This window comes from Lissotriton vulgaris, chromosome 11, assembly GCF_964263255.1.
Source record: "Lissotriton vulgaris chromosome 11, aLisVul1.2, whole genome shotgun sequence".
In the NCBI taxonomy this organism is placed as follows: domain Eukaryota; kingdom Metazoa; phylum Chordata; class Amphibia; order Caudata; family Salamandridae; genus Lissotriton; species Lissotriton vulgaris.
The window spans coordinates 1,104,250,420-1,104,266,461 of record NC_141699.1 but is presented as its reverse complement, the minus strand read 5'-3'; the positions used below and the strand labels follow the sequence as shown (position 1 = coordinate 1,104,266,461).

The 16,042-nt window shown below is 42.5% G+C and overlaps 1 protein-coding gene across 1 annotated transcript in view; it reads right to left on the bottom strand.

Moving 5' to 3' along the window:
- The window catches only part of LOC147684240 (uncharacterized), a 270,590-nt gene that overhangs the window by 186,505 nt on the left and 68,043 nt on the right, over positions 1-16,042 (bottom strand). The window contains exons 17-23 of the mRNA XM_086944641.1: positions 11,860-11,919; positions 10,209-10,268; positions 9,506-9,750; positions 7,376-7,659; positions 4,684-4,961; positions 2,353-2,951; positions 975-1,557 (exon numbers count right to left, since the gene is read on the bottom strand). Of these exons, the coding sequence (XP_086800767.1) occupies positions 975-1,557; positions 2,353-2,951; positions 4,684-4,961; positions 7,376-7,659; positions 9,506-9,750; positions 10,209-10,268; positions 11,860-11,919 (2,109 nt within the window). The remainder of the gene's footprint in view (positions 1-974; positions 1,558-2,352; positions 2,952-4,683; positions 4,962-7,375; positions 7,660-9,505; positions 9,751-10,208; positions 10,269-11,859; positions 11,920-16,042) is intronic.

The following is a 16,042-nucleotide window of genomic DNA, read 5'->3' as shown; positions in this document are numbered from 1 at the left end:
GGTTCATGTTTTAACATGTTTTTGGATGCACTTGTTGTTACAAATTGCAGCATTTGTAAAAATGTTTTTCTGTATATAGATACTGCTGTCATAACAAAGTGTTGAGAAGCCTGAAGAAGGAGGTTGGACCTTTGTAAACCCTCGGAAACGCGTCACTTTTCTTGGCCTATGAATACACTTTGTGTTTGTGTTAACTGATAGAATTTAAGAACACAATACTGAATCTATTGTTGTATGCCATTGTGTTCTTAAGAAAATGAACCTGGAACCTTTTGTTGTAAAGGAAATGTTATAATAATTCTTAATTTGTCATGTTTTTAACGTGCATCATGATGTATTATTTGGAATACAAATAGATGTTTTTATGAGCATATATTTTCTTGAACTAACTGAATAAAATAAAAAAATGTGTATATGTTTTCAGAAATTTGAGTGAGAATTGACTTACTGGTAACTGAGATACGGACCCGAGTTGAAACTGAGTGGTATGTGTGGTGTGAGTACATGAATGGTATGTTTACATAATACCCCAAAGGGAGTTTTTTCCAGACCTAATATAAGTAAATCTCCTGAGACATAAGCATGAAAGTTGTAGAAAATGATGCTCAAAAGGCAAGCTATGAAAGTTATCAGCACAACACAGGCAACCACAGAACATGTCCAGCTTCCCACATTATCTGCTTGAACCAAGTCTCCTGTGAGAAAAACTTACACAAAACAAGTAATCGGAAGCCTTCTAGGTGTCCAAGAAGCTAAAGTCTAAAAACAAATCTCGGCGTCCAATAGAACCAGACATTCCCTTCTTCCTTTCACGAGTATCATTTCAATCAATGCTACAATTATTCAGCTAATATATCTCCAACGTCTCATGATACCCCCGGCATGCTGTAGCCGATGAAGATAAGGGGTGGCATGGGGAGACATTCTCTGAAGTTTAGAATATGGTATTTAAGTGAGTTTAGTGGAATACGTACGACAGAAGGTAGAGTTTCTCCAAGGAGCGATGGCCACTCCAACATGTTGGCAAGAATCAACATAGGCTTGCAGTGTCTGGCACAATGTATCCTCATCTCCTTCCAGAGCACAGAGGTCATAGACACAGCTTTCAAAGGCATTGTCAGGGTTCACAACTGAGTTGCAGACCCTGAAAGGCCCATCTGGGCTGGTGAGTAATCCGCAGTACTTGTCACTTCGGTACAGCTCCACTGTGGGTGGTTGGCATGGCTTCGGTGTTGGAGGAGTCGGTGTTGGTTTTGTGGGGTCACAGGCCGGGTCATCATCAGGGACCTGCCAGCTGTTTCCGAGCTGGTTGGAGTTCTGAGCTTGTTGTCCATTGGGCATCATGTAATCATCCTGTCTCAGTTTGTTGAAGTTTCCGCACATGCCGCAGGTCTTGTTGGAATAAGTGGTCGGGACCTTCACCTCTACATTGTGATTAGTGTCATAGGAAACTGTCAGCTTGAACTCTGTCTCCAGCATGGTGTAACTCCCACTCCTTCGCACCGTCAATGAACCGCTAGCCAGGGTTAGTGGCAAGGTTCTCCAAACTGTATTCACCTAAGGAAGATCAAAGGAGACGCTCACTTGGTGGTTGTGTAGGATGTACCCCCACAAACCCAGTGTTTAGAGCAATTATTATTCAACTATCAATTGAGAACATGCCATTAAATATGTTAATTTATTGTAGTTGATGAAATTTACACATAAAGGCAAGCTATATATTAACTCGAGCATAAAGCAGGAATTGTTCACACATTCGTTCTTAGAATGAATATATATATATAAGGGTGAAGAAATATACCTGTACTTTATGTAGTAAGGCTAGTGTAGAAGACAGATATTGAGAGGAAGGAGTTTTCTATGAAGTGGGGCAGGAAAAAACTGATAATAGGAATAGAATAGTCTGAAAGAGGAAGAAAGAACGAAGGGATGGTCTTCAGATGCCGTTGGTAGAGAGTGAGATGTCTTGCAGTGAAATTCATTGAGACAAGAGCCAGATCGAGTATATTTAAAGGCAGCACAAGGCTACACTGAAATGGAGTAATCATGGCAAATGAAACTAGTAAGCTGGTGGAGGAATCAGCGGGAGGTGCAAAATAATGGAAACATGGTAAAAGGGCACTTCTGGTGTCTGAGGGTTGAAGGTATTAGGAAGAGGCACACAGAGTGGCCAGTTAGAAGAACATTTTAATTATCAAGCACAAAAGAGATAAAACTTTAGGAGACTAGAATAAAATGAAGTAAGCAAAGCATACTGGTAGGAAGTGAAACTGCATTAATAAACAGGGTCAGTAATCTGGTAAGTACGAAAAAGTATTGTGAACTCTTAAAGAGAATGATGTGCATGCTTACCAAAACCCGATCACGCTCACTTCTGATGATCTGTACTTGTTGACCATACACGTGGACAATGACCTTCTGCACGTAGGACACAGACGGGTTCCCGCGATGCTGGTTCTTGGCTTCAACATTGAAATATGGCAGCGATGTGGAGTTGGTGCAGAGTTTGGCCAATGTGTAGGTGCAGAGGCCCATGAAGGGATGGTTCTGATTGTCAAAGGTGCTGTAGTGAGGGTCATTGTGGACTCTACAGATGCCGTATGTGTAGGGGTAACAGCCGGGCACCCCATTAGAAATCCCGCAGTACTGGTCCTTCCCACATGTATCATTAATGCAGGTCAAACTGCCCCCTTGGGATGGACAGCGGCACTTTTTGGAGCAGGTGTCATCAGTCCAGTGCTCAGATCCGACTGGATAGTGCTTTCCATCCTCCCAACACCCGCACTGAGTGCGGGGGACACACTTGTCATTGTAGAGGAGATACCCACTGTCGCAGACACAGCCTTCAATGCATGGACTGTTGCAGGTGGATGGAGAGCTGGGAGACACACAGGTACCTGGGCAGGCGGTGCCACACTGCTCATACTGACTATTGGGTTGACAGGAAATCGCTATAAGAGACAAGTTATATTTAATAATAAATTAGTGAATTATAATCGTGCATTGAAACACAATCTTTTTACACCTAGGGCCCACTGATGACTAAGTTAGGTATTCTGCTCTTGTGCTCAGCTACTCACAGCAGATTTGCTTGTTAATGATCCATTTATTAATATAATTACATAACATGCTATTTTTTGGCCATTTAGTGATGCATTGTTCAGGATAATTGGCACTTGTGAGTGAATACAGTAGGTTCTAGGTAGTAGGAGGGTTGCTAGAGTTGGCACAGTCACAGAGTTAAATAGTTTGTTTTCCTGACATCCCTATACTTACAGTTGCATCCTTCTCAAGGCTCACTCCTTACCTTTCATTTCCACCATTAGAATGGGCCGCCTGACATTGCAAACTCACACTCCCCCCCATCCCTCCACAATCCTCTTCTCCAAATGAACAGTAACTCTCAGACATTGGAATGGCCATCAACAGATCTCCAGCTCCTTAACAATTACCTACTACAAATATCCAACAATGGGAAGTTCAACCACCCTGTGCTTCTCTCTGTTCTACAAAAGCACCACTCATCTTCTGCACGTGCTAACCCTCGCTAAACCGTGCAGCACTGTTTGCTGAGAGAATTGAAACTCTTAATGATCACTTGCCTTCAAACTTAGTATGCAAGTGGTCTCTTGCAGTGGTGGTTGGGAACAAGAGGCAGAGGTCTCGATGGAGTAGTGCTTTAGTTCGCACAGGGAGGTTGAGCCTCAGCAGGTAAAGGAAGGCAAACCAGTCACTACCAGCAGTAATCTAGATGGGTAGTGCCTTCCCTTCTTGCTGCTGATTAGTCTAGGGAGGGCCGGGGAGTACCTTGACATCTCATGGTCTACACTAAGAATCCACATTGGATCGGAGAGAAGGTCCTTTCTCTCAGACATGTTCTTCCTGCCCTTTCCTCCTGCTTGTGCTCTTGCGTACTCGCCACCCCTTTCCCACTTGACCTATCCCGTGCCTTCCTCAGAACTATGACTCTATTATGACTCTCCCACTGAGCAGTGATGATTTTCCCTACATCGACTTACCTTTACAGGCAAACACAATGTGTGTCTCCAACAACTACTAAAAAACAACCTGTTGTATTGTGCTAAATCTGTGTAGTATTAGGAATGGTTCTTGAAAATGCAGTTTCCAACTTAATTTCTCCAAAGGCCAGAGGGCCAGACTTACTACCACAATATCTACATTTTGAAAAATGACATACAATAATCCTAAATATAAAGAAATCTTTAACCTCGTCATGGGTGGTCTTGGACATCTGGCATGCATCTGGCCCCACTGAAACTATGCTGGACACCACTACTCTAACATCTGCCTTAGCATTCCTTGGCCGTGCCAAACCTCTGCAAAGCGTTTCCTTCTGCAGCTTAGAGTATGTTTATCTTCTGTGTATAGGATTCCTGGCAAGTGACAGAAGGCAGGATACTTAAATACCACCTGCAGATAAGAGGGTAAGGAGTTGCAACTCCCTGATGGTTGCAGTAGCATCTCTGGATGATACAAATTGTGCCAGTCCCAACACATGTAAGAAGGGGCCCAATTTTCCAACAAGTAAACAAACTGTTACTTAGCAAGTTTGAATTGTAATTCGGAACTTCACTCAATGATGAGAACAATTGCACACTACACTCTACTCCTGCGAACTTGATGCTGCCAGACGCATGTGAGTTTTGTGGTGTTTATACTCACCGCAGAATGTGTCGTTTCTCCAGGAGCCGATGGAGATGCCGTCCGCTTGACACGCTGCAGCATAAGACTCAAGGTTGTTACACAGACTTCCTATGTCCATGTCGAGGGCACACAAGTCATAGAGGCAGGCACCAAAGTAGGCTGTTGGGTCAATTTTCCCGTGGCAGGTGCTGAAGGGTCCAGTCGGGTCCGTCAGAATCCCACAAAAAAGAGGGCTTTGGATGAGGTCTTTATCCGCATCTGTGCAGTTTGGCACAATGCCGATATCTGGCCAACAACTAAAAACAGAAGATAGTGAAGTCAGCTTAGCAGTGAAAAACTATCTTTTTTGTACATTAATGTGCCAAGCTGACACTTGATAGTAAATAAATGAGGTAGCCATGTGTGTAATATTGGATTTCTTAAAAGAAAATCATTGAGTGACAAAATGACGGTATGACAGCAAGATGAGACCCTTTCGCGGGAGGGAGAAAGGCAGTCCCAGGACAAGACTGGTATATACCATCTCATCTTATCGACTTCCCTTGAGCAAGCAGAAACACATCCTGCCGCCCCATCAGTGTATCGCAGCCTCTCCGGCACATGCTCACGTCTACTCATCCCTGGATGAACTATGGATTCCTAAGTAGAGAAACCGCTCTCCTGTATCACTGCTTGATGTGCACAATCTGCAATTGTCTCAATACACAGAGGTCCACTGATCGACAACTAGTGCTGAAGGATTAAAATTCAACACAAACAATCCATAAAGTTTTGGTTACTTATGGCACAAAACAACATGCATGGTCCGGAGAGTCAACCACTCTCAAGCATCAGGTGTTCTTACATGTGGCTAAAGTATAAAAAGACCCTATCATCACTATAAGCAGGTGAGGCAAAGGGCAAGACAATCACCCAGATTTATTTATTATGCTATATGTGAAGGTTTATACCGTGAGAACGAGACCTACGAGGGCAGCAGAGCACTTTACCCAGATCCACCAACTGGCCACGTCACTGTACAAAAAGTCTTAAGTGATGTCTCAAGAAGCTAAGGCTTGAAGGAAGGATTGGAGGCAACATCCAGGGGAATCAAATGATGTTCATCCATCTCTGGTGCAAGAGCCAATCCTCAATCTTGACATGGATACACCACAGTATGGTACAGTGAACTGTTGAGGGCTTTGAGATCCATTCTTGGGGTCCATCTCTGGAAGTGACCTCATGTGAGGACACAACTCACAACTGGTGAACTTTGAGCCATGGGTGGTCAATCATTGAAAACAAGCATTGCACAGGCCCCTCTATAGCTACTGCCATGTTCAGACAGGAACACCCAGGTTAACTTGACTGCAAACAAAAGATAGAATAAAGACACCAAACTGAAGACTCTGTAGCTGTAACTATGACACAGGAGCCTGATGTACTAAAGGATTTAGGATTTCAAGGTTTGTGATAGCAAAATCACTAGTTGCTATCTACGGGACCTATTTTAGGACCCCCAAAAATAATCTTTTCCATCCAATAACGGATCATAATTGGTTGGGGCGTGAAAGGATAATTACTTCCAATTTGCAACCACAATTCAGGTCGTAGACCAGTTACTGGCTCCTCATACAAATCTCAAAGGGCAAGGGGGATCCAGGGGGAACCCACTCCCCTTTGAGTAACGGTTGGCAGACTTGGAGGAGTCCAGGGGACCTACCCCTTGAGAAGTTTTCTCAAACAGGAAATGTTTTATTAAAAAAGAGAGTGCTAGTTCAGTCAAGTGAAACAGGATGCTTTTAAAAAAGAAAAAAAGCTTTACATTTGTGCATTAAAATACAGGATTGGTTGTCTGCTGTCCTTTGCAGGCCACCATACTTGTTTTTGCATCCAATCAGAAGGGGTCATAAATTGCTAAATCTCAAATCAATATTAATTAGGCATTTTGCGCCCCTGCAAATTGTGATTTGGGAACTAACCTAAGCGTAGAGCGATTGGTTTGCAAAAGTATGTTCTCTTCACTATCGACCAACCACACAAACACTTTTAGGCAATAGAATCCTTGCACATCAAGCCCATAGTTCAATGATCCTTGACAGTCACGGACTTTAAAGTAATACAATTACCCCCAACCTCACCTTGGGTTCTTCCTTTTAACAAAGTGAACGTGCTTCATGAATAATTCTGGAAAAAGAAGCGCTAAGTAAATTATTCCTGACAAGGGGCCTCATTTATGTTTATGTGGACAGGTACCACGGTCACAACGGTAACGGATAGTCGCCCGCTGAAATATAAATCCCATAGGTTATAATGGAGTTTATATTTTGGTGGAATGTATATCTGTCCCCTTTGTGATGAAGTTACCCATACGCCGAAATATAAATCAGGCCGTAGATGAGGAAAAGACAAAAACTGGGCAAACACATACACTGTCATACCCAGGAGAACACAAACCATCCTGTGGTCTGACACACCATGTTGTCTCAATGCACCCCAAATGCAAAGCACAAGTAGAAGCTGGGACTTACAACTGAGCACCTGGGACACCCTCTTTGCAGCTACACAAAGTCAATGTACATGCTTAGGATGTTTGAATCTTCCAACACCCTTTTCTAGTCACCTTTTTATTGCACGGCGCCTAGTGCAGCACATGCACACCTTCAGGGACAGTGCTAGGACTGCAAGAGCTTACACAAGTACACATGTGCCGTATGGACCATATACGCACCTCGAGTCATTATACACCTGCCAGCTGTTTCCAAAGCTGGCGGAGTTGGGCTCCAGCTGACCGGATGGGTTCATGAAATCATCCTTCTTGTCGCCGTTGTAGTTGCCGCAGATGCCGCAGACCTCACCTTTGAAGACGCTGGGCAGGGTCACTTCCACTCTGTGGTTCCCGTCAAACTTCACTCGAAGGCCGAAACCCGTGGTGAGTACAACAAACGCACCGCTAAGGTGAACGTTGAGCCCACTCGTGTGCGTGAACGGTAGGTTGCTTCTGATTCCATTAACCTATAAATAGACAGTATATTTATGGCAACCATACAGATGTCACATCCATTTATGATAAATTAATACAACAGCTTGCTTTTCACAAAGAATCTGCACTTACAGTATTGCAGAACTGCTTTGCTATAAATTATACCTTGTGACATTACCCAATTCACAGCCTAAACTTTTGCTCATAAGGTACAGACAGATTTCTACATTTCATTCATGAGTCCCCCTAGCTATATCATCAGGAAAAACTGGTCCAAATGGCTGCCATACAGAGTTTCTCTAAAAAAAATTATATTCTAATTCATCAAGTGAACAAAAGGATTACACAAATTTCAAGATAAAAAACAAATAATCAATTATTTTTTTGATAAACAAATAACTATAGTTTGGATGTTCTATAGTACACAGTGCTACCAACTGTTGACCCTGGTCTTTGGACTGGAACTTCAGTCCCTGTTAAAGACAAATGCCTGGTTTAGAGTTGGCTGGTCATGGAAAATACTTCGATTTATGAGCACTGGGGAAGCACTGAAGAGGGAGAAGAGTCCATGAGTGGAATTTTCTCCAACATACTCCCCCATTGGTGGAGAAACAGTGGAAGCACTAGAATTTCCACCAATTGAGCACTCCCTTAAGACATCAGAGGATACTACAGTACACGCCTCTCTAAACCCTGGCGCTGAGCAGGACTCTGAAGCCCCTGGATCCTGCAATCTGGATGTCATGTACACTACGAGAGACAGAAATGAGGTGAACCAATGGGAATCTAATCTTGAGGAAATGGCCAGACCAGCAAGAAAAGGTAATATTTACAAGAAAAATAAGGATGAAAAACAGAGAGAAATTTAGGAGAAAAAAAACAACGTCAAATAGAACACCAAAACTGGATGCACGGGTCTTCAAAATCACTAGCGGGTAGAAGAACTGAGGGCTCGATTCACAGAACTAACTTAAGACAAAATTCTGAACTTAGTACTTTTGGTATTCACAGAAGTTAGGATTTTGTCTTAAGTTTGTCTTAAGACAGACTTAAGACAAAATCCTAACTTCTGTGAATACCAAGTAAGTTTAGGATTTTGTCTTAAGATAGTTCTGTGAATCGGACCCTTAGTAATAATAAAAAGAAAGTGACCATGCAAATCACCAAAGAGTGTAGGACACTCATAACTGGACAGGTACAGGAACAGAACCTGGAAGCACAGGGAGCACAGCACCCATGTTAAATGAAAGGTGCTCCAGGAAAAAATAGAAAGTATACCAGTTTGACATGTATTTAATACCAAGAGGCCTATTCAAAGAGGTATCTGGAGTTTGTAATGAAGTCCTCCTGTAGGATTCATTAACTTCTCTTCAATGTCTTTGTGAACTGACCCCAAAACAAGTCAAATGGGAATGAAAGGTAATATTCTTTGCAATTAGTACAAATGTAAGGGACTGGGTTTTCATTGCAAAACAATCATAAAGGTTTGTACACAGGTAGGGAACCTAAACGTATGAGTGTTGTGAGAATGGGGTTAACATTGTAGTCACCCATGATGAGGCGCTGTACCCTACACATCTGGATGCTTACACCTCCTCCTGAGCTGGTGGCTAGAACAGGTTGGTGTGTCTATCTTCTCGTTGTACGTGTGCCACCAGGTTGGCTTCCTGCCAAACATCAGGAGAGGTAGAAAAGTGTGTTTGCATTGTTACACTTCAAGATGTTTTGTTTATGGCTACAGGTATTTTTATAATAAATAAGCAGCTGAGTATCTTTGTGGCATGTGTTAAAATTCTTTAGTACGCATTATGCCATGGGTTATTGCTTTCACTTGATTGCTGTTCATGGGTTGAGGATACAAGTAGTACTAAGACCTACCTTCACCACTTTCTGCTTCTCCAGGGTGACTCGGAATCCATGCACCTCAACAGTGACATACTTTACGTAGGAGACGTAGGTGTTGGCGCCCCGGTGCTCGTTTCCGGCTTCAACATTGAAGAGTGGTAGCGAGCTGCTGCTGTTGCAGAGTTTAGAGAGCGTGTAGGTGCAGGTTCCCATAAACGTGTGGGCTTGCTTGTCGAAGGAGATGTAGTGAGGGTCACTGTGCACACTACATGTTGCTTCTGAAAGACGCCAACAACACATTTGAATATATATCATGAATACACGTAACATAAATATTTATGTCTTCTCTAGGTGTCATGCTACCACGTGCTGTGTGCAATGTGCTGCGAGGTCCTGATGCCACTTTACGCAGTCTTGTGTTTTTTCAATGAATCTCAGCACATCAAACAATCAAGGATTAACTTTTCGAAGGATGTGTGTTTGTTTGTGGGGGACTTTATTGGTCAAATCATTGCTGATGATTTGCTTTCTGTACCTAGGGAGATAATCTTTAGATATGGAGACTACAACTTGATTGCGCTGCCATGAAAGGTACGCAACATGATGCAGAACCTTTAACCACAAACCCCGAGAGTAAGGTAGAATGAGGTGAAAAGGACTCCTGTGAGTCAATATCTGGTGGACTTTAGTCTAGGTGCAGGTTTCTTTCTACCTGCCATGTGTCAAGATATATTACCTGTAATAACTGGTTTTGGAGTAATCACACTTGTTGACATAAAAGGTGTTGAGGTAACATCTGCAATATTTCAAGAGAGAAAAGAGAATCAACAGTTGTTGCATTGTAAACATCTGTCTTATAAAAAACAGGTAATTTATATATCTCACGAGTGACATGTGTTAAAATGCAGTAGAGGTATTTAGGAGTCGCAAACGGTGCGAATCGGTAAATTTGGCCGTTTGCGATTCCTAAATATCTTTTTTGGATGCATCAAACTTTTTTGGGAAAATCGCTATTTTTAGCGAATTCCAAAAATGCGATTGCTTCTAAGGAATCGCAAATTTGCGATTCCTTAAAAGCAATGCATGATTGCATTTTAAATTGCGAATTCGCAATTAGGGGGTGCACATTACCACGAGGTTGAATCTCGTGGCAATTTGCGAAAAAGTTTAAAAATGCTCAAAATTGCATTTTAAACACTGTAATGTTACAGACACACATGTCCTTAGGACATGTGTGTGTGAAACATGCACTTAAAAATGCATTTCAGGGGTGCAGGGGGGGTCATTTGGAACCCCCCCCTGCACCCATGTAATGCATTAACATTTTGCGAATCGCAAATAGGAATTCACAAAATGTCAATGCCAAAAGGCCCATACGAATCAATGGGAATTGCGAAATCGCAATTTAGAATTCGCATAATCCTTGCGATTCGGTAAAAAGTGCGATTTTCACCGAATCTCAAAAATTATGCGAATAAATTAATGCATCCCATTTTGAGATTCCTTATTTGCGATTCCCTATTTTTCGCAAATAATGAATCGCAAAATGTCCCGATGATGCATGTGGCCGACTGTCTTTGTCTGAGGCCAACAGATTCATACGAGGACCAGAAGATGGCTGGCAGAGCAGGAATCCTTAGTACAAGCATTTGCAATACTGATAGTTGTGGTAACAAATTTTTCAATTCACAAAAGCCAAGTTCATTAAGTCAGACAAATACTCTTGTTTGGCTTACATTTCTGCTTTAATGGGATTCAGAAAGCATTGCGGGAATACTCTAGTGGATCAACATAAACCATAGATGTCCTGAAATATTTGATTGAGCTCTCTTAAGCATATGAGATTTCTGCGAATATGTGATGATACAACGTGATCATTTTGATCGTGGTACGTTACATTGCGGTTATTACAACGCATGTCATTACAATGACTTGCGCTAGAGGCGGTGGACTTAGAAATAGTATGATTTACTATTCCAACCCCAGTGTGTGTAACAGAAGGGAAGGTGTTGAAATAGTAAATCATACTATTCCTTAGCGTAGAGCGCCATCCAGCGCAAGTCGTTGTAACGAATTGCTTTGTAAAGACCACAATGTAAATGTATTGCGGTGTAAGGACCACGTTGTATAGGTCGTTTCTCGTTTTCTGCAGACAGAAAATTCTGCATGCAGAAACTATGCAGAGAAATGTAACAATGTGTTTTATAAAAACATTATTCACTGCGAGAAATATATTTCCACGAGTATTGTGTGTTCCCATCCTCCGCCATGTATACGTGGGCAGTTCCCTTCCTATCCTCTGGCTGAAAGGCACTATCAGAAAAACAGCTGTGAGTCCTTTCCAAATGCAAAAGATGCTGGTTAGTGTTTGAGTCCCGAAGTCTTACCTGTAACAGATGGTAGAGTTGTCATCATACTAGTCGGTGTTGATAGTGTTGAAGTAACATCTGCAAAGGTTCAAAAGAGAAAAGAGAAATAACGGTTGTGAGACTTTGAAGGAACTGTGACAGACCCTGCTCAAAAAGCAAGCATTGTTAACAAATAGATGAAGAAATATGAACAAGCTGAGCATACAGTAGAGACACTTCATCTGGCTGACGCATCACAACTAATGGTATCCTTGTCCAAACCAACATCAAGATAGCTTGTCGAGTCTCAACTCCTTGGTCAAAGCTAAATTGCTACCCAGCTTTTGAAATGAAGAAAAACGTTTATGCTTAATGCAAATGTTTCACATTTTTAAAGTTTTCACAATAAAGATATCAAAGTGTCAGATTGACAAGGCAAATCCAACATGAAAAGTCAGATTTTTATTCAGGTATGGTTACTTCCTTCTTTGGATTAGAGATTTGCCTTTTATGGGGTTCACAAAGAACCCTGAAAGGCGTCTTCATAGTTTATTTCTTAGAAGACTCCCTTCATGCAGAGTAAAAGGTAAAATTATGTATTTGTAAATATTTTTTTAACAGGTAACATTTTTCTCCCTGGCAAAGCCCCTTCGCATTCATCAGCATGTATCATGGAGGTTTAATTCTGTTTTCCACACCACATCACAATGTTTACCATCTCCCACTTGCACTGCACCTTTCCAGCCAAGCTCATCTTTAAAAGAAGAAACCAGGCAACAGGACTTCACCTCCCATCACTCATCAGAACAGGATGTGACATCACTGGCTTCCCAGGCAAAATGATCTTTAGAAGAAGAAGCCAGGCAACGGGGCTATATTTCCCATCACCCATATGCACAAGAAGTGATGGCATTGGTTTACCACCAAAACTATCTTTAAAAGTACAAGACAGGCAAAAAGACTTAATTTCCCTTCACCTATCTGAACAGGAAGTGACATCACTGCCTTTCCCATCATCGCTTGTCACTGGAAGTGACATCACTTCCTGCCTTCTCCTTACTTTAGTAAATTCATCAGGATGTCTCACTGCCCCGCGTACCCAGCAAAGTGTGGACACAGGCAGGGGCATTGCCTGTTTGGACCTGTCAGAATTAGGAATTGCTTTGGGGGAGAACCCCTGTTCCATTAAAACCTGCGAGGTAGGATTGGATCTTGTGCCACACCCGGGACCCTATATGGATAGCCCCAACATTCACACCCAGATCGTGACAAAACAAACACTCACATAGCATCCTCATAACATGTAAACTCAACCTTGTACATATCCCATGATCTACCACAGACCCTCAAACTACAGACTACACATTCCAACTCATGGTCATTAACGCTCGCTCTGTAGTACTCCATGCACTAGTTATCACCGATCTTCTCACCTATCACAATCTGGACGTACTCTGTATCACAGAAACACGGTTCACCCCCTCATCCTCACACATCCGAGATGTCCTTGTTACCATAGGCTACAGTGTCCATTTTGAGGACTGTACCTATATGGAGGAAAGACGTCTAGCTGCCATCCCTAAGTCATCCTGGTCCGACACCCTAGGCAAGCATGTGACACCCAACTCCATGGAGCTCCTGATATTCCATCAACAGGCCTCACAAGCAGAACAAACACTTCAGTGATGAATTCTCAGATCTCCCCCACCTCATATATTAAACACACCAACATCACCCTTGTAGGTGACTTCGACCTCCCAGAATGCACAGTGTCAAAGGAAAAACCAAGAAACATCCTCCTCAACCTCATCTACCTACTCAATTTGTTACAACACATCACCCAGACAAGACGCCCAAAGGCCACATCAGTGTCCTCATCTTTTCAACAATATCAGAAGTCCAATACCAGCCACTTGTACTCCTTGACTGCACCAACCACCTCACCATTCCTATCTCACTGTGCTAACCATATTCTTAATGACTCCTAATCAAGTTTCAGATGATATTTCAACACAGAGAAAGCTACCTCATACATCTTCGAACATGCCCTCCTGACCACAGATAATGACCTGTTCCTGCAACACAGAGAACGCTACTTCATACATTTTAGATGATTCCCGCCTGACCACAGATGATGACCCGTTCCATCAACACAGTCAGCCACCCAACCTTCATCCACAGCCCGGAGTCTCGAGGTGGATTTACTGGTAATTTCCTTGACTGGGTCTCCTGATAACTCTGCTGTCACCACCAGTTTGTTCACATGGGCACCAACAGTTCACAAAAGATCTTGATCACCTGTGGAGGACCCAAGGGCTCTGTACATTCTCTAGTCATCTTCAACCTTGACATAGAGCCTCAAAGGGCTCCACTCACACATAACACCAGAAAGATTTACCAATATGTTAAGAATACACAACTCAATGTTTCCTCGACTTCAGGCATTCAAAGCCTCAAACACTGTTTGCTCCTCATCCTGTCATGGCTGTCCTGCGCCTACCTGGACATCAACCCAATCAAGACAGAATTCCTTTTATGTGCCACAAACGCCAAACAAGAAAGGGTAGAAACCTGGCTCAGTGACATGAGCCTTGATAGTTTCAAATCCCAACTTTTAAGGAATGCCAAGTCACTTGGATTTAACTTGGACATCAACCTCACCGTCAAGCAATATATATGGCCCAAAAACACAAAGACAGCTCAGTAACAGCTCCCTCTTCTAAAGAAAGTACAACAGCTTTTTCCAGAAACTGACTTCAGAACTGCTGTTCAAGCCTTCATACTCTTGCATCTGGATGGAGGGAATGCCCTGCTCTGTTGCCTCTCAGAAATCACTCTGGCAACTCATAAAGGCATCTTACAGCTACAGAAACATCTCATCCAGTGTCATATTTAAACATATCACTCTCACCCTGATGCAAATCCATTGGCCACACTTACTGACTCGCACCATCTTCAAAACCACCAGCATCATGAACAAAGCCACCATGACAATTCACAAACTCCTGCCCCCCAACACACACGCACATTTCATGCAGACATGCTCACCATCTCTGTTGGCTCTTAGCACACCATCAGACTGGCTACTCAGACTGGAGAATAAGAAGTGTAAAAAAGAAAAAACAAAACAGCAGTCCTTGTCCATCTGTGCACCATATATATGGAACAACATCCTGTATCCATAAGGACTGTTCCAATGCTGCTCTACTTTTGGAAAACATTTAAGACACACTACATCTACATCACAGTGCAGTAACAATATTATAATCAGCAACCTCTCCTCTACTCTTTGACTGTAGGCGTGCCTGAGCCCCAGTGCAGCTCCCACATTCTCTTCTATTACTCCTGGACTGTATGCTTACCATTCACCCTGCACAATGCCTGCTTTCGTATCGGCTAGGTTTGCTCCACATACATACACAAATGCATGAAATGGCACTTTTTATTTCAAAGGAGTAGTTTTGCTTGTGTTCCCCAGTAGAAATCTACATGCAAAACCATGTGAATCCTCACACACTCCTGTGTTTGTGGGTGTTCAGTGTAGTTTGGAGAGACACCTTGATTAAAGACATTTGGTGTGACAAATCTTCAAAGTCTTCAAATCTTTACAAAACAGTTATGTGATACTGAATTTAACTAACAGCTCAGTGTTTTTGCTTACTTTTCTTATAGTTATAATATGTTTATTATCACTGAGTTACGGATCTTAAGTTTGCTTTTTTGCTTATTAAATATGTGTTCCACAATGCCAAAATGAATTAATAGTGTGTGGCTCATTAGCCACCTCAGAGAGCTTTGACCCTTGTTTCCTCTGTATCTGGCAGAATCCACAAAAACATCATAAAACCCTACCATGGAACCAAAGTCCAGAGAAGTGGGTTTGACACAACCCATCTCTCAGGGAACTGCTATCCCCCCTGAATCTGGAATTAAGCTAACGCATTACACGAGTTGACATCTAACAACCCAGACGGATAAGCAGCACCCCCCCCCCCCCCCATCACCTTGTGACCCTCACGGGTGAGTAGCAGCGCTATACAAACTCTGATTGATTGAGAAACTTCTGAAAGAAGAATAAATAGAGGTGGCAACTGGAGGAATCAGAAATGTGTTGGTAACCAAAAGTACAAATGCTTGTATGATTAGCAAGCTCTAATTTTATGACCATCATTAACTGTACGGAACCAGATGAGCAAACTTTGAAATTGACAATTGTGTAGGT